At 40.9% G+C, this 18,526-nt stretch overlaps 1 protein-coding gene across 2 annotated transcripts in view; it reads left to right on the plus strand.

Moving 5' to 3' along the window:
* The window catches only part of ALMS1 (ALMS1 centrosome and basal body associated protein), a 121,961-nt gene that overhangs the window by 12,423 nt on the left and 91,012 nt on the right, over positions 1-18,526 (plus strand). For both annotated transcript variants that reach the window (XM_067468541.1, XM_067468540.1), the window contains exons 2-3: positions 8,421-8,555; positions 15,955-16,150. In XM_067468541.1, the coding sequence (XP_067324642.1) occupies positions 8,421-8,555; positions 15,955-16,150 (331 nt within the window). The remainder of the gene's footprint in view (positions 1-8,420; positions 8,556-15,954; positions 16,151-18,526) is intronic.

The following is an 18,526-nucleotide window of genomic DNA, read 5'->3' on the forward strand; positions in this document are numbered from 1 at the left end:
CTTCATAGAAGAAGCAACAAAATGAGCCAAAATGGGTGACACACTTTCTAAGAACTGCTCCCAGTGCATTGTGTGCATTTAGTTCAACATGGGCGCTTCTCATCAGTCTGTATCGGGATATAACATGCTTTGACAATTGCTGAACGTTGTCAAGATGAGGCAAATGAATTTCACAAATGCTTCCGCCTTTATGACAGAAGTATAGGAGAGGTGTAGAAGGGCTGTAATTCCACCACTATTGTGGAGTGAGTGTTGGGTAGAGAAGAACCTGTCATGCTGGTCTTTGCTGCTTTCCATCCGTGGGCTTGGGGACATCGGAAATAGTTGCACGTCCCACTCCTTTTGAAGAGGGAAAGGTCCATCTTTGGTAAGTTCTGAGGTTGGGCTCCATGTGTCACTTAATTCTGAAATGATGCTGTCTTCTTACTCTATTCCCACTGAATCTATAGCAGTGTTTCTCAGCCTTCCTAATGCTGTGACCCCTTAGTAGAGTTCCTCATGTTGTGGTGACCCCCAAACATAACATTATTTTTGTTGCTACTTCATAATTGTAATTTTGCTATAATTTTGAATCATAATGTAAATATCTGATATTCAGGATGTATTTTCAAATCCCAAATACCCGATATGCTCAAATTTGAATACTGGCGGGATGGGGGTGATTGATTTTGTCATTTGGGAATGTTGGAGTTGCTGGGATTTATAGTTCATCTAAAACCAAAGAGCCTTCTGAACTCCACCAATGATGGATTTAATCAAACTTGGCACACAGAATTCCCATGACCAAGAGAAAATACCGGGAGGGTCTGGTGGACATTGACCTTGAGTTTTTGGAGTTGTAGTTCACCTACACCCAGAGAACACTGTGGACTCAAACAATGGTGGATCTGGACCAAAGCTGGCACAAATACTCAATATGCCCAAATGTGAACACTGGTGGAGTTTGGGGAAAATAGACCTTGACATTTGGGAGTTGTAGTTGTTGGGATCTATAATTTATTTATTTATTTATTTATTTATTTGCTTCATTTTTATACCGCATTTTTCAGCCCTTGACAGGCGACTCAATGCGGTTTACAATGCATTTAAACACAACAATACAACAACAGGATCGACGACGTTGATCCACAACAATTAACAATCAGACAGGACAAATCAACAAACAACATATATAACGCCTCAATTGAATCAGATCCGTTCTCGTAGTCGTTGTGCCGTTCCTATGTTCCATTTACCGTCTTCCTTAATTAGTTGCATTGCTTAGCCAAACGCTTGTTCGTAAAGCCAGGTCTTGACCATTCTCCGAAACGTCAGCAACGAAGGTGCCTGTCTGATGTCTGCCGGCAAGGCATTCCATAGCCGAGGGGCCACCACTGAGAAGGCCCTGTCTCTCGTCCCCGCCAAGCGCACCTGTGACGCAGGCGGGATCGAGAGCAGGGCCTCCCCAGACGATCTTAATGTTCTAGTCGGTTCATAGGTGGAGATGCGTTCGGAGAGGTAAGCGGGGCCAGAACCGTTTAGGGCTTTATAGGCTAAAGCCAGCACCTTGAATTATGCCCGGTAGCGGATTGGCAGCCAGTGGAGCTGGCTCAGCAGAGGAGTGGTGTGCTCCCTGAGTGCCGCTCCCGTTAGCAACCTGGCTGCCGAGCGCTGGACCATCTGAAGCTTCCGGGCAGTCTTCAAGGGCAACCCCACGTAGAGAGTGTTGCAGTAATCAATCCGGGATGTAACCAGAGCGTGGACCACTGTGGCCAAATCAGACTTCCCAAGGTACGGGCGCAGCTGGCGCACAAGTTTGAGTTGTGCAAATGCTCCCCTGGACACCGCCGAAACCTGGGGTTCCAAGCTTAGCGAAGAGTCCAGGATCACACCCAAGCTGCGAACCTGTGTCTTCAGGGGGAGTGTAACCCCGTCCAACACAGGCTGTAACCCTATACCCTGTTAATTTACCCACAATGAAGTAGCATTCTGAACCCCACCAATGATAGAATTGGACCAAACTTCCCACACAGAACCCTCATGACCAACAGAAAATGCTGTGTTTTCTGATGGTCTTTGGCGACCCCTCTGACACCCCCTCGCGACCCCCACAGGAGTCCCGACCCCCAGGTTGAGAAACACTGATCTATAGAGTGTGTGAAATTAGTGGATATTAGTGTATTTTAATCTTGTATTGTTGTATGATGTTTTAACTTGTGTTGATAGCATTGAATCCTTGCTGTAAGCCGGTCTGAGTTCCCCTACGGAGGTGAGAAGATCGGGATATAAAAGTTTTAAATAAATAAATAATACATTTTTCATGGGGGCTCCACTGCGTAGGATCACCCAGAAGTGTTGGAAATATCTTTGAGATTGCCAGTGTTTGGGATGAAGTCTTAGACAATATAGTGAATTACTATGGGAGGCTGCTTAGTAAACAAGATTATAAAGGGGTCACTGAGAGTAACCTCACTTCTATATACTTCAATGTAAATGTGCTTACGTATCCTTCCAATAATAATAAAGAGAGCAACATAACAAATGTAATAATAACAATAATAAAGAGTAAAATAAGGAATGTAGCAATAACAACAATTATACAGTAAAATAATAAATGTATAATAATAGAGTAAAATGATAAATGTAATAATAATAAATAGAACAAAATAATAAATGAAATGAAAGTAATAATAATAGAGTAAAATAATAAATAACCTTGACTCAAGTATAACCCAAGGGGGACTTTTTCAGCCTAAAAAAATGGCTGAAAAACTAGGCTTATACTCTAGTATATACAGTAATATATTAATGTCCCATTTATGCACAAATCCTACTGTTGTCTCCTCTATTTCTCTTATTCTCTCTCTTTCACTTTGCCCTTGTGTTTTACTGTCTTTGGATTATTTCTTTTTGTTGTATGGCCACCACACTGAAATTGCTCTCAGACTGATTTTTTGACTGTTAAAATGTGTGGTTTTTTAAAACTATAAAACTAAATGTAGTTTTAGTGTTTATTCTGTTTTTGTCTGAGTACAGAAATGTGGTACACACCTTAAACAGGCTCACCAATTGCCACTGCGAGAAACGTGGGTAGATTACATGTCAGTTTTTTATTTGCACCTAATGGAAACTAGTAGACAGTTATGGCTTTCTGGGAAGGAATTATGTTTATTTCTTAGCCTCTTCTTCACAATAATTTCCATTTGATAGCATATTTGAGGGTTGACGTGTATTGGTCTTAGAGTCCAATGGTGAAACTAACTTTGTTCTCCGTCACAGTAAACAGCAGATTTAAAAAACTTTTATTGGGCCTTATACCTGTTCTGTTCTTAAAAAATAAAATAAAGTTTTTTTCTGCAAATGTTTAATAGAGGAGTAGGGCATGGAACACACATTTGCCATGTTTTGAGGACTTGGGCTAAATCCAGTATTATTATATGTATTAATCACAACTAACATGTTGCATTGACATCAGTGGATCTGGGTTGCTGTGAGTTTTCTGGGCTGTCTGGCCATGTTCCAGAAGCATTCTCTCCTGATGTTTTGCCCATATCTATGGCAGGCATCCTCAGAGGTTATGAAGTCTATAGGCAAGTGGGGTTTATATATCTGTGGAATGTCCAGGGTGAGAGAAAGAACTGTTTGAGGCAAGTGTAAATGTTGCAATTGGCCAGCTTGATTAGCATTGAATGGCCTTGCAGCTTCAAAGCCTGGCTTCTTCCTGACTGTGGAATCCTTTGTTGGGAGGTGTTAGCTGTCCCTGGTTGTTTCTTGCCTGGAGTTCCCCTGTTTTGTTCTTTATTTGCCATCCTGATTTTAGCGGTTTTTTCAAAACTGGTAGCCAGTCAGTAAGTAGCCTTTATTTTGGTCAACAAACCATTGGCTAAGGCAAGTAGAATGATGGAATACAACATTTAAGTAATTAATAACATCACATTTGGCTTATGATTAATGAAAACAAATATCACCATTTGCTATGGGTTGAATGACTGTCTTTATAATCTAAAGCAGGAACTGATTGCCAATTAGTAATAAGTCTCCTGAGAGGTAGCCATATTTTGTTTGTTTTCATGGTATCCTCCTTTCTGTTGACATTGTCCACATGCTTGTGGATGTCAATGGCTTCTCAGTGTAACCTGACATGGTAGCATTTCAGTGTTCTCAAATGATAGGCTGTGTCCAGGTTGGTCCATCAGGTGCTCTGCTATGGTTGACTTCTCTGGTTGAAGTAGTCTGCAGTGCCTTTCATGTTCCTTGATTTGTGTTTGGACAATGCTGCTGCGTTTGGGGGTCCCCCTGTAGACATGTCCACAGCTGCATGGTGCACAGTAGACTCCTGCAGAAGTGAGAGGATTGCTCTTATCCTTTGCTCAACATAGCATTTGTTGGATTTTCTTGGTGGGTCTGTAGATAGTTTGTATGTTGTGTTTCCTCATCGGCTTCCCTATGCGGTCATTGGTTCCCTTGATGTATGCCAAAAACACCTTTCCTCTGGATGGATCTTTGTCTCAACTCTCGTGGCTTGTTCTCGGTCTTGCAGCTCTTCTGATGCCTGTAAAACGTAGTTTAGGTGGTTCAGTTCGTCTTGGAGGAGGTGGGGTTTGCAGATTCTTTTTGCATGGTCTGATTGACTAATTGACTTTGCAAATTTCATGGCTACTCAAATGTTTATTCAAGGTGGCTCACTGCAACATTCCCACTTGCTTTAACAGACAAGGATTCTTTCTTCCACCCTTAGCATTATTCCACAGGTGTGTGTATATATGTGTATGTTGTGTGTGTATCTACACTTCACTTGGTTCTCTATTTCTATTATTATATTATTATTATTATTATTTAATTTATTTACGACATTTATATCCTGCCCTTCTCACCCCAATGGGGACTCAGAGCAGCTTACAAGATACACACACACACACAACATACATACGACATATTATATTATTAGCATAGTATAATATCAGTATAATATAATAGTAGAATATTATACTATTAATAGTATAATATTAGCATAGTATAATATCAGTATAATACTATATTGAACCATACAATTATTTTGTAATATTATTAGTAATATAACCTGTAATATAAAATATATAATTATATCATATTATTATTATCATTAGTAGTAGTAGTAGTAGTATTATTATTATTATATTGCATTACATATTTATTCCTTTTATTTTATTAAATATTTAATATATTGTATTTACATATTTATTGCTCTATTACCGTCAACATGCATAATTTTGTTCATTTTCATGGTTTCCTCCTTTCTGTTGACATTGTCCACATGCTTGTGGATTTCAATGACTTCTCTGTGTAGCCTGACATAGTGGTTGTGAGGGTGGTCCAGCACTTCTGTGTTCTCAGATAATATGCTGTGTCCAGGTTGGTTCATCAAGTGCTCTGCTATGGCTGGTTTTCAGGTTGACTTAGTCTGCAGTGCCTTTCATGTTCCTTTGTGTTTGGACAATGCTGCTGCGTTTGGGGGTTCCTCTGTAGACTTGTTCACAGCTGCATGGTATATGGTAGACTCCTGCAGAGGTGGGTCTCTTTTTAGGTAGGGATATTACTAGGTTTAGTGTGGTGTGTAAATGTGTCTGTTTGGTTGTGTTTTAAGAACATGAATTTTAAATGTATTTAAATTCATTGATATACGAAATTTTCTTAACTAACCTTTTCGTATATTTCCTTGTGTTTTTAGAACGAAATGTGTCACTAAAACACATTGAGCAAAGTAGAAATTTTGATAATTTTACTTCCGTCATGGACCGACATGGATTATTTTGTATTGTTATGTTTTATCTATGGTTGTAACTCACCTTGAGTCGTTAAGGAAAGGCGATATAGAAATGTCCCAAATAAATAAATAAATCATGCAGGCACTTGGAGACCTCTGTCTCTTTTTTCTTGTATGTTTGTGTTGTGTTTGTGTATGGAGAGCTATTTTTCCTTTTCGTTGTTTTTATTCTGCGATGCCTGTTGGGTTCTTGCTGGCAACCTCCCCTTTCCCCTTTTAATCAGAGATAAATGTCGTCACTGCTTGCATATAGAACGGTCAATCCTCTGCTAAACAAATAGCAGGTAGTGGTACGAATCTGAAGGCAAGAGCATCCTGTGAGTGTGGGGTGACTTCCCTCTACCTTTACCTCCCCAATGCACCCCTCCCTGAAATCATCTACCTCTACGGGGAGTATGTGTATAGATGTCGGTATCTCTTTGCATACTTATTTAGTTCTTCCTTGCTGCATTTTATCTGTTTTTCGTCTGAGAAAATATTCACACCACATGATCCGTTGCTGACTGCCCCAACCCCATGACAACCATTTTGTGGCTAGCTCTAGGCCCCATAGCAGACGTGTCAAGATCATGCCTATGGCTGTTTCTTATGAATGCCAGATGGGCCCACATGCGCCAGCAGGTCCCAAGCTGGAGGGGCCGTAACAAACGGAAAAGAGCACATTGAACTGAGCTTGAATGCAGGCTCAGAGCCAATGTTGTTGAGAAAAGCAACAGTGTGAGGCTATCCTAATGTCCAAAGAATCATTTAGATGCCAACTAATGACAGTTTATATGGTGATACACATCTGGGAGGGAAAAATTGCTACCCTACCCCCTGACCATCCATCCATCCATCCATCCATCCATCCATCCATCCATCTATCCATCTATCTATGGTGATGTTGTCTTCACTTTTCTGTTTAAAACAGGAATAAATGTGGCTTGTCCTCTTGTGGCTTTATAGAGGCTACCATGAAGGTTAAATAGACCATTGTCTTTTGCTTCCAGTTTCTCACTGTGCACCCCTTTCAACGTGTTTTGCCTTGCTCATCTACTTGATGGCCATTGAGAACTCTCAAATAATCACCCTTACTTGGCACATCCAATATTGACAGTTACTGCATTTCACCTCTGCTAATTATCCTTTATAGTATTTGCTTCGTCACACACTGCTTTCGATTTGCTTGAGGGTCATGAGTGCATTCTGCTCAAATCAGTGCCTTTTAATAGTTTGATTAAAGCCAGAGGAGGTTGACTTGGATTGTGGGGCTAGTCCAGTGCAAAATATGTGTGTTTTGAAATTATTTTTAAACGTGACCTTTAAAATCAAAACCTGTGAATTTTCATTTGCCACCCCGGCATGTCATGATTAGCTGCTTGTTATCAGCTGGTTATCACAGTTTAAAAAGGAGAGTTTAATGTAAATTAGAATGAGGGACTTTGAAAGTTGGACTGGGGAAGGTGGTTAATTGCATCCATTGGATTCTTATAAGAAAGTTAAATAAATAGAATGATAAAATTGATTCTGGGGGAGTTTTTGGTTGCCTCGTGGCTAGTCATTGGGCTGTGCAGCGTAACTTTATTTTACTTACTTAAGTGATCCCTCATTGTCCAAGCATGATGGCCTTGCAAGTGAAGTGTCTTGGTGGTGGATACGTAGGTGACAGTAGAGCTCTATTCTTGACTGGCATGTCCTTCCAAAGTGAGGACATCAGTTTTCAGGTGGAAGGCAGTCACGGTCAGGATATTCCCGAATGGATATGCTTAAATTGACAAGGTGAGACATGAATACCCCTCTGCAAAGACATGAATACCCCTCTGACGCACCTTCCTCTTGGCACGTTTCTCCCTTTCTATCTCCACTTGTGTCTCTTCGAATTCCACAGCACTGCTAGTCACAGGTGACCTCCAGCTAGAGCGCTCGAGGGCCACAGCTTCCCAGTTCTCAGTGTCTATGCCACAGTTTTTATTGTTGCCTTTAAGCCCATCTTTCAATATTTTTTCCTGCCTACCAACATTCCATTTTCTTTTCTTGAGTTGGGAGTATAGTAACTGCTTTGGGACATGATGATCGGGCATTCAGACAACGTGGCCAGTCCAGCAGAATTGATGGTGTAGGAACATTGCTTCAGTGTTGGTGGTCTTTGCTTCTTCCAGCATGCTGACATTTGTCCACCTGTGTTCCCAAGAGATTTGCAGTATTTTTCGGAGGCAATGCTGATGGAATCGTTCCAGGAGTTGAGTGTGACATCTGTAGACAGTCCACATTTCGCAGGCGTATGGCAGGGTTGGGAGGACAATAGCTTTAAAACAAGCACCTTGGTCTCCCTACTTTCTGCTTCATTCGGAAAAATGCTGCACTCGCAGAGCTCAGGCGGTGTTCTATTTCAGTGTCAATGTTGACTTTTGTGGAGAAGTGGCTGCCAAGGTAGCAGAAATGGTCAACGTTTTCTAACATTACACCATTAAGCTGTATTTCTAGCTTTGCAGAGGAGTATTCATGTCTCACCGTGTCAATTTAAGCGAATTATATAAAATATTTGGGAATATCCGTTCAGTTTAAAAACCTAAATAGCTCTGTGGACTGAAACATTATGAAGAACAAGTTGCCTAATCCCCATGGTTATTATAATTTTTTAAAAACTGTTTTGTTCCAGCCTATAGCAACAACTCCACCACGTTCTGGACAGAAAGAAGAACTTTTAAGCCAAAGCAGCAGTGGAACCCATATTTCTAATGCCAGCGGCTTCTCTTTGGGAGAAGCGATCCGACGTAGATCTGCTACTAATCGGGTAACTATGAAATACTGCCAATATACTGACTGTGCTGACCCATAAATACACAAATGTTTGGCTAAGCAAGATATTTTGAGTTTTGGGATCTTGGACCAAGACCTATGGTATCACATTGTTTATTTTTCTAGTGACAATTGCTAGTATAAGCTTGTGTAGAAGAAATTTGATCCTTCATCTTAGAGCAGTGGTTCTCAACCTGTGGGTCACCAGGTGTTTTGGCCCACAACTCCCAGAAATCCCAGTCAGTTTACCAGCTGTTAGGATTTCTGGGAGTTGAAGGTCAAAACATCTGGGGACCCACAGGTCGACAACCACTGTCTTAGAGGAAACCCATTGAAATAGTGGTGATGTTAGGCAGGGGTTCCTAAACTCAGGCCCTTGAGCTGAATGCGCCCCTCCAAGGTTACTGACCTGCCCCTCGTCCTAAACTGTAGACTTAGGGTTGCCCTAAGTCAGAAACAACTTGAATGCACACAACATTTTTTAAAATTGTTTATGTCACTATTGATTGTTTTTTGTTTATGTGATTTATATGATTTGTATTTTATTGATTGTTTATTGATGTTGTGTTTATTGATGTTTTGTTTGATGTACTTTGGGCTTGGCCTCATGTAAGTTGCACCGAGTCCCTTGGGGAGATGGTAGCGGAGTACAAATAAAGTTTATTATTATTATATTATTAACAACAATCGTAATTAACTTGACTAGCTCATCAGGCAAAAGCAGGCCCTCACTTCGCAAGGAAATACTGGTAAGTTTATGTTGGTTAAAATTATCTTTATTTTAAATACTGTATTGTTCTTTCATTAGTCCCCACCACAAGCAAGACATGTGCAGTGTGCATAGGAATTTGTTTGTGCTTTTTTCAAACTATATTTTACACCCCGTTCGTGCTTTTTTGAAACTATAGTTTATGCCCTGCAACAGTCTGAGGGATTGTGAACCGGCCCTCTGTTTAAAAAGTGAGGAACCCTGATGTTAGGGATATAGGCAGTTTCTCCTGTGATTTCAAGAACTGCACTTCAATAAATCTTGATAGTTTCCTGCAAACAAAAGGGCCCTGAATGGTTTGGGACCCGCCAACCTGCGCGACCGCATCTCCGTCTACGAACCCACACGACCTCTTCGATATTCTGGAGAGGCCCTTCTCTCTCTCCCGCCCGCATCGCAAGTGCGACTTGTGGGGATGAGAGAGAGGCCCCTGTCTGTCCATATCCACATCCCCTTCCCCCCAAATGTACCTGCTTGAGCGTTAAGATTGGCCAGGGAGACCATCTTCTTGGTTCTACCACCATCACAAGCATGGTTGGTGGGGATGAGGGAGAGGGCCTTCTTGGTGGTGCCCCCCCAAGCTTTGGAACACCCTCACAGGGAGATTAGGCAGGCCTCTGCACTGTCCTCCTTCCACAGGGATCTTGGGATGTTTAAACAAGCAGTGTTTGAGAACGTCTAGCCTGAATGATCCACAACCAATGACACAGCACTGCACCTTTATCCCAGGTGCTGTTACTTAGGTAGAATTTGCACTATCCCATTCCTTTGTCTTGTTTACAGTTTGGCCATGCCTTGCGGTAGTTATCACCATAGGTCATTGGGCATGGTTCAGAGTTTTAAATTGTTGTTTTTATATGCTGTAGTTTTTACTTTATTGTAGTGTACTGTGTGTGTATTTTATGCTTTGCCTTAGGGACTTCGTGCCATATGTAAGCCTCTTCGAGTCCCTTCGGGGAGATGGAGGTGGGATACAAGAATAACATTATTATTATTATTATTATTATTATTATTGACACAAAAGCACAGTATGTCACAGCAAACCAGATCTATAAGCTGGATTTCATATCACAAAATCACAAGTCAAACACTTCCCAAGCATTTAGGACTCTGTGATGTATTTTCGAATGTCGTGCGCAGATCCAAGTAAGGTGGCCTTTTGCAGTTGACAGATCGTGATTTTGTCAATGTTTATTGTTTCCAAATGCCGGCTGAGATCTTTATTATTATTATTATTATTATTAACCACCTTGAGTCGCCAATAGGCAGTATACAAATACAGTAAATAAATAATAAATAAAAAAATCTTCAATGTAGCTTTTTTGGGGGGGGGAGCAGTTTGAAGGAAATTATGCACTTCTTTAATCTAGAATAAGGTTGCACTCATGGAAACTCTGGGTCTAATCCATCATCTAGAACCAGTTACATAGAGTATGAGTGCACCTATAAGGCAGTGTGACTCCACTTTAACGGCTACGACTCAGTGCTAGGGAATCCTGGCAATTGTAGTTTTATAAGATCTGTAGCCTTCTCTGCCAAAGATTGCTGGGCCTTCACTGAACTACAACTCCCAATATTCCATTAAATTGATCAGTGGCTGTTGAAGCCTTATTATCTCTAGTTTGAGGTTTTCTTTTCATACAAGTCTTAATTTTTTGTAGCCCATACCATATAATAAGTTTACTAATCCAAGAAATGGAAAGAGAGTCTCAGATCCAGTGATATCTACTACTACATTGTTTATTACCCCCAAAGAAGGCTATTGAAATTTATATATAGGCTGCATTGTTTTGTACTGTCACTGCAGTGGATGCAAAGGAACTGAGAGCGAGAATGGGAATGCTAATGCATTTTCAATTGTTGTGTGTAGGGCTATCTCCATAAATGGCTCTTATCAATTTTAGGAGTTTCCCAATAATTATCTGTGCAGGTGCAAAATGACACGTACGTGTGAGTTCACAGATGACCCCTCAGAGATTTGCAGTTGCAAGTCAGCAGCTGTTCTTTTATTCTCAAGCAGGTCTTCATGGGATTTCAGCCTGAGAAACAGAATGTAGGCAGAGAGCTATTAGAGATCTGATTTGTGCCCCTGAACATCTGGAATTGGCAGCTTGTATATTTTCCGGCAACAACTGCTGCATAAAATAGATATCTGCTGAACTGGTGGGAGACAGACTTAATGAAATTCTCTCGGCGCATGGATCAGCTGTCTTGTCTGTGCAGCAGAAATCTGGGGAAATAGCTTCTGAATGTGTGACTGGTGTTTCAGAAGTAAAAAATGAAGATTAAATTGGATCTTGAAACTAGATTATTTTCTCAAGGATGTGTTCTGCATCTATGCAGTGAAACAGTTTATTTATTAATATATTTGCTTAAAAAACAATTTTATAGCTTTACCAGTCACCTCGTTCTCCTTGGTATAGCATACATTATGGAAATATTCTTTATCTTTTCACTGGATGGTTCTTCTGTTTCTTCCCATTATTATCTTTTATCCACTTGATTTTTCCTGTAGTCAAGTCCAGTGCAAATGTTTTGGGGGACTGGAACTCAAGAAGTCCTTAACATTAAACATACAGTATTACATTCACATTTTAATATGTATTTTATAGAGATACTTATTGGTGTGTGGATTTTATAGAGGTACTTTATAATATGTGTATTTGTGGGGGTTTTGCCATGTGTATGTTTTGTAATTGTTTTGTAACCTGCCTCGAACCATGAGGAGAGGTGCGTAAGAAATATAATAATAATAATAATAATAATAATAATAATAATAAAAAATTATCATTATTATTAAGCCAAAACTTTGATCCTACACAATATTGCCTGGAATCAAGTGTCATATCCCAGACACACAGTAGTCCAAGATAGAAGTAAACCGTTTATTGTAAAAACACAAAAAAAGATATATATATATATATATATATATATATATATATATAGTACTTTGGCCACATCATGAGAAGAAAGGAAAGCTCAGAGAAGACAATTATGCTGGGGAAAATGGAAGGAAAAAGGAGGAGGGGCCAACCAAGGGCAAGATGGATGGATGGATGGTATCCTTGAAGTGACTGGATTGACCTTGAAGGAGCTGGGGGTGGTGACGGCCGACAGGGAGCTCTGGCGTGGACTGGTCCATGAAGTCACGAAAGTTGGAAATGACTGAACGAATGAACAACAACAATAGAAAAAAAATCCAGAAATAAGGAAATCAGATTTATAATCCAAATAATTTGCAGTCAATTCTCTCTTGTGAATCCAAGGGTAAAATAGTCAAAAAATAGCCCCAAAATACCAAGGCTTAAGTCCATAAGCAGAACTTGAGCAAAAATACAAGGCAAGAACATGAAATACTTAGATCCAAGCAAGACTTGAAAACGAGAGAGCTAGACCTAGATGTTAACTTGAAGGCCATGTTGCCTGAACTGTATTCAGAGGAGGACCTTAGCTCCTAATATAGAGACATGAAAGCAATCCATCTGCCCTGGAATTTCTGCTTCCCAGGATGCCGTGTTGCTCTATGAAGCTGGCTATCCACTCTAGTCTGCAAGCGTGCTTCCTTGCTTAGATCAGAACAACCAGGTGCTTTCCCATGAAGGTCCCTCATTAATTCTTCTCCGCTGGAGTCTTTATCTAGGGAGGATAATTCTAACTGGCCTTGAGGTTCAGAGACAATTAGATTCTCAGGCTCCACATCTGAAATGGTTTCACTTTCATCGACTGTACTTTCCTGGCCTATGTCTGAATGAATTCCAGGAAAGCCCACAATCCAATCAGACTCTTAAGTCACCAGTGAAGCCATCAGCCCCACTTTCTGTCTCTGTTTAGTGGACAGATAGAACAACAGTTGACCAAAGGAGACTTTTAAAAGTTGTTTTATTTTTTACTAGCCGTCCCGTGCCACGCTTGCTGAGGCCCACATTGGGGGGGGGGGGTTCTGTGTGGGAGGTTTGGCCCATTTCTATCATTGGTGGGGTTCGGAATGCTCTGTGATTGTAGGTGAACTATAAATCCCAGCAACTACAACTCCCAAATGTCAGGATTCTATTTTCCCCAAACTCCACCAGTGTTCACACTTGGGCATATTGAGTATTCGTGTAGAGTTTGGTCCAGATCCATCATGTGATCCAGTCCACAGTGATCTCTGGATGTAGGTGAACTACAACTCCAAAACCAAAGGACACTGCCCACCAAACCCTTCCAGTATTTTCTGTTGGTCATGGGAGAACTGTATGCCAAGTTTAGTTCGATTCCATCGTTGGTGGGGTTCAGAATGCTCTTTGATTGTAGGTGAACTATAGATCCCAGCAACTGCAACTCCCAAATGACAAAATCAAATTTTTTGAGTGAAGGACATACATTGGGTTGTTAGGTGTCTTGTGTCCAAATTTGGTGTCAATCCCCCCAGTGGTTTTTGAGTTCTGTGAATCCCACAAACGAACATTACATTTTTATTTAGATTTATGTACTTTAACTATGTTGTACCCTTTTTCGAGAGGAGAGGCGGGTAAGAAATAAAATTTATATCTTCCTCCTACTCATATTGCATCCCCAGCTTTTTTTTTTCTTTCCTGAAGTGACTACTGTTATGAGGACAACAAGCAGTGTATAGTGGTTTGAGGATTAGACTATGACTCTGGAGACCCGGGGACCATTCTCCATTTGACCTTGGGTGAATCACAACTCTCAACCCTAGATAACCTCATGATAGATTCACCATTGGGTTGCCATAACTCACAAACAACTTTAAAGCACTAAACAACTGCAGCTTATGAGAGAATTCTGAATGAAGTTCTTATAGGATCAGGAAAACAGATAGGAATTTTTTTCCCTTTCCTTTTTCCATTGCCACTATTTGATCTACCTTAGGAGAAGATGAATTCTGAAATCCCTCTTTATAGAGAAGTGCATGTACTAAGCGACTGTAGCGTGTTTATAGTGATTTAAGTGTTGGAATAGAACTCTGAGAGACCAGAATTCGAATCCTCCAGTCAATCGTGGAAATCCTTTGCATGAGGAAAAGTAGCATCCTCTTAGCCTTCCAGGATGGAAATGGCAAATCTCTTCTGAAGAAATCTTGCCAGGAAAACACTAGAATAGAATTGCCATAAGTTGGGGGTCCATAACAGCAATGTGTGCTGCGACCATGCTCTCTTGTGACCTGTAGGACCGGATTTTGTAGTTTATTGATAGCTGTAGGATTTTTGTATTGCACGGTAGTCCGTTGTGTCCATCCTGCGGAAGCAAATCCACCCACAGAAGCCTAAACACTAAACAAACATTGCATGTTTTTAGTATTGTAGAGGATTACTAAAGGGATTTTCAATGTGGGCAAAGCCTATCTATTTTAATAAATGTTAGTGGCTGACATTCTAGCTCGAAACACGTTTATCACATTGTGTATCAACAGAATGATAACTTTACTTGAGATTGCAACAGCCTTGCAAATAACAGAAGTGTGTCGATATTCTGATGTGTAGGCATACCCTCCTGTAGCCCCCCATTTCACATGTCCTTGGGCTATCTCCAGCATTCCTTTGAGCTGTTCGCCATCTATACAAATAAAAACGTAATGTTCGTTTGTGGGACTAACATAACTCAAAAACCACTGGACAAATTGACACCAAATTTGGACACAATACACCTAACAACACAATGTATGTCCTTCACTCAAAAAAAATGATTTTGTAATTTGGGAGTTGTAGTTGCTGGGATTTATAGTACACCCACAATCAAAGAGCATTCTGAACTCCACCAATGATTGAATTGAACCAATCTTGGGACAAAGAACTCCCATGATCAACAGAAAACACTAGAAGGGTTTCATAGGCATTTACCTTGAGTTTGGGAGTTGTAGTTCACCAACATCCAGAGAGCACTTTGGACTTAAACCATGATGGATCTGGACCAAACTTGGCACAAATATTCCATATGCCCAAGTATGCACACAAATGGAGTTTGGGGGAGTTGTAGTTGCTGGTATTTATAGTTCACTTACAATCAAAGAGCATTCTGAACCCCAGCAACGACAGAATTGGGCCAAACTTCCCACACAGAACCCCCATGACCAACAGAAAATACTTAAGGCCATCCAGTCCAACTCCCTTCAGCAGGGCAAGAAAATGTAACCAAAGCCCTCCAGACAAAGAGCCATCCAGCCGTAGATATAGATTGATATATATGATTCACACACACACACATATAGTCTCATAGATTTGAAAGGGACCCCTAAAGAAGGACAAAGATATGTTGCCTGTTCCAGAGTAGGCCAACCAGACAATCTCCACATCAATACTGACAAAGAAACAGCAAGAAATACTGCTTACCCACAAGCAGAAAGAAATTATATACATTAAAAACCAACACTTTCTCATTACTTTATTTTCCAGATCACCAGACTGGGCCACAGCAATGTGTGGCAGGGGATGGCTAGTTTTATATAAGGGACATTTTTTTTATAATGCCATTGTATGGACTGTATCCACAGAGTGTGGTATCCACAGAGGGTCCTGGAACCAAACCCCAGCAGATACCGAGAGCTCGCTGTAAATATGTGCTCAATACTAATAATGTCGAGTCTCTATAAACTTGCTAGAAATCTTTTGCCCTCTGTATTTTTCAGGAGACAGAAGAATGGTACCAACCTTGTACAGAAGTGGATGCCAGCAATCTGATCGTGTCTGTAGGATGGAGGCTCGGCCAGACTCCTAGAGCTTATAACTTGACAGAGTTCCCAATGATGGAGGAAGGCTTTGTTACGCCCTCGGAAATGTTCAGAAGGCAACACGTACCTAATGTGACACAAACTCCACTCCTAGGTATATACTTTGTCCTTTAAAAAAAAAAAAGATCTAGAATTTTAAATGTTTTAGTTATATAGTTTTATAAATTGACTTTTCCCCTCAGGGTTTTGGGTCAAAGATACCATAGCTTGCAGTAACAGGAAGCATACTATAATTTCTGGTTTTATGATGCCTGCGTAGGAATAGAGGCAGAGTTGACATATGGACTTCTTACAGAGTCTGGTCCACAGATTCCCTTTTCTGGTGATTACTATTTTAGTGTATAATGCTGTGGCTCAGCTGGAACCTCAGGAAGACGATGATGGGTTTCAGATTCCTGAACATGTTCATGTTGATGCATATGATGTTAATACTGGAGACGAGGAGTTTCAGTTTCCCATGGCAAGGGATGCTTTGGAAGATGTTTCTGATCTTAGTGAAACTCCCCAGGTGCAGGTGGAGGAGGCGAGCTCTCAGGCTGCCGATTCTCAGGCTGCCGATTCTCAGGGTAATGAGCTATCTGACCTTGAAGGCTCTGCAGATTTAAATAGGGAGGATGGCTTGCAATTCAGGGTTCGCCGCAGTGTGAGGCTTGCTAACAAGAGAGAGGTTAGAGGTCAAAGGAATGCGTTCATGCTGGGAAAGTATATTAAACGAGCTGTTCATAGTCAACTCTGTCAGTGCAACTTCTGCAAACACCCTGGTAACTTCTCCGGATTGCCTTGGCTTTTGGGCAGTGCTCTTGGCTTCTTGGGACTTGGTCTTGTTCTTGGCTCCTTGGGACTCTGTCATGCTGCCATGGATTCTTGTTTGATCAATGCCTTTGGATTATGCTTCATGTTGTTTGCCATTGAACTTTTGAAACTCTGCTTTTATGTTAAAGACTTCGTTTTCTTCAATAAACTACAAAACCTTCAGCTTTGGTGTGGTGTGGTGTTCTGAGCAAGGTGAATCTATCCTGAGCTGCGACATTTAGATTTTTTAGTGACAAACTAAAAAGGCTGCCTTTCTGAAAATTAATAATAATAATAATAATAATAATAATAGATTTTATTTATATTCTGCTCTGTCTCTCTGAGGGGACTCAGAACAGATTACAGGTACATATATGGCAAACAATGAATGCCATTATACACTTGACAAAAACAGACAGTACATAAACAAAGGCAAGGATTCCCTCTTTTCATTTCCGGCATCTGGCTATGTTCGACTTGGCCATGGGGAGGGGCTGTTGTTTCATTTTCCATGACGAGGAGCCTGTTGTCCATAGACACCTTCTTGGTCAGATTTTTTACCAGAATGTTTTCAGGCCACCTTTTCCCTCCAAAGTGGTACCTATTTATCTACTTACATTGTTGCTTTCGAACTGCTAGGTAAGCAGAAGCTGGGATGATGGCAGGAGCTCGCCCTGACTTGGGCTTGAACTGCTGACCTTCCGGTCGACAGGATCTTCTATAGCTGGCGGTTTAATCCGCTTTGCTAGTGCAGTTGAAAGTTTTGCTTGAATTTCTTCAGTTTAGAAAAGCTAATTCTCATTTGTGTATATTTATTAAATTTAAATCCCCTCTCTCTTTTTTGTACTCAGTGAAGTAGCATGAGTGCAACTTATAGGTTTTCTTTATCAGCCCTCTGTGTATGTATGTGTGTATTTGTAGAACAGCTGTAAACATTCTGCTCTTACTGACATGAAGTGTGAGGGGTTGGCATTCTCCTACCTTTTCAGTCCTTTTTGGACTTCAGATTCCAGCCAGGTTACCCTTTAAGCAACCAATGCAAGAGACAAACTACAAACTCCTGACCGAGACTTCGGCTCAGCTATGCTTCCCCTTAATATCTCTATGCAGGGGGAGTCTTCTACCTTTGGGGTGGTGTATAGGGACATCTGGTGGAGATGCTGATCTTAGTTTCCTTCTTGCTTCAAAATATGCTCATCTAGAGAGCCTTTGGGGTGGGGTGCGGGGTGGGGGGTCAGGGTGATTAATAGCAGAATCAAAAATAGCTATAATTGTCCTCTAAAATCGAAACTGCGGAAAAGTTAACATATGGAAAAGAATGATTATAATATGACTAAGAGAGTTATATTTGAATTCTATATTCCACTAGCAGCCAGGTATTTAAAAACTGCAGGGAAGCCATTGAAAATGATATACCACCTACACTGCGATCTCTTCCTGCCGTTACATGTTCTGATTTTGGGTGGCAGCTATCGCTCCTAGCATAAGCTTCTGCATTTAGTCGTTGGCAGACCTGCATTTCCTTTTGCGATTGCGTAGGTCCTGGATGGCTGAATGAATATTGCTCACAGAGTTGGAATTGGATAATGGGCAGTTAAGCATTTCACTTTGATTCTAGCTGGAAGAAGAGCCCCAATTTCCTTCCTGCGCTTGCTGAGCTGTAATTGTGAGCTCTCCA

The sequence above is a fragment of the Anolis sagrei genome, chromosome 5, assembly GCF_037176765.1.
Source record: "Anolis sagrei isolate rAnoSag1 chromosome 5, rAnoSag1.mat, whole genome shotgun sequence".
NCBI classification, from domain to species: domain Eukaryota; kingdom Metazoa; phylum Chordata; class Lepidosauria; order Squamata; family Dactyloidae; genus Anolis; species Anolis sagrei.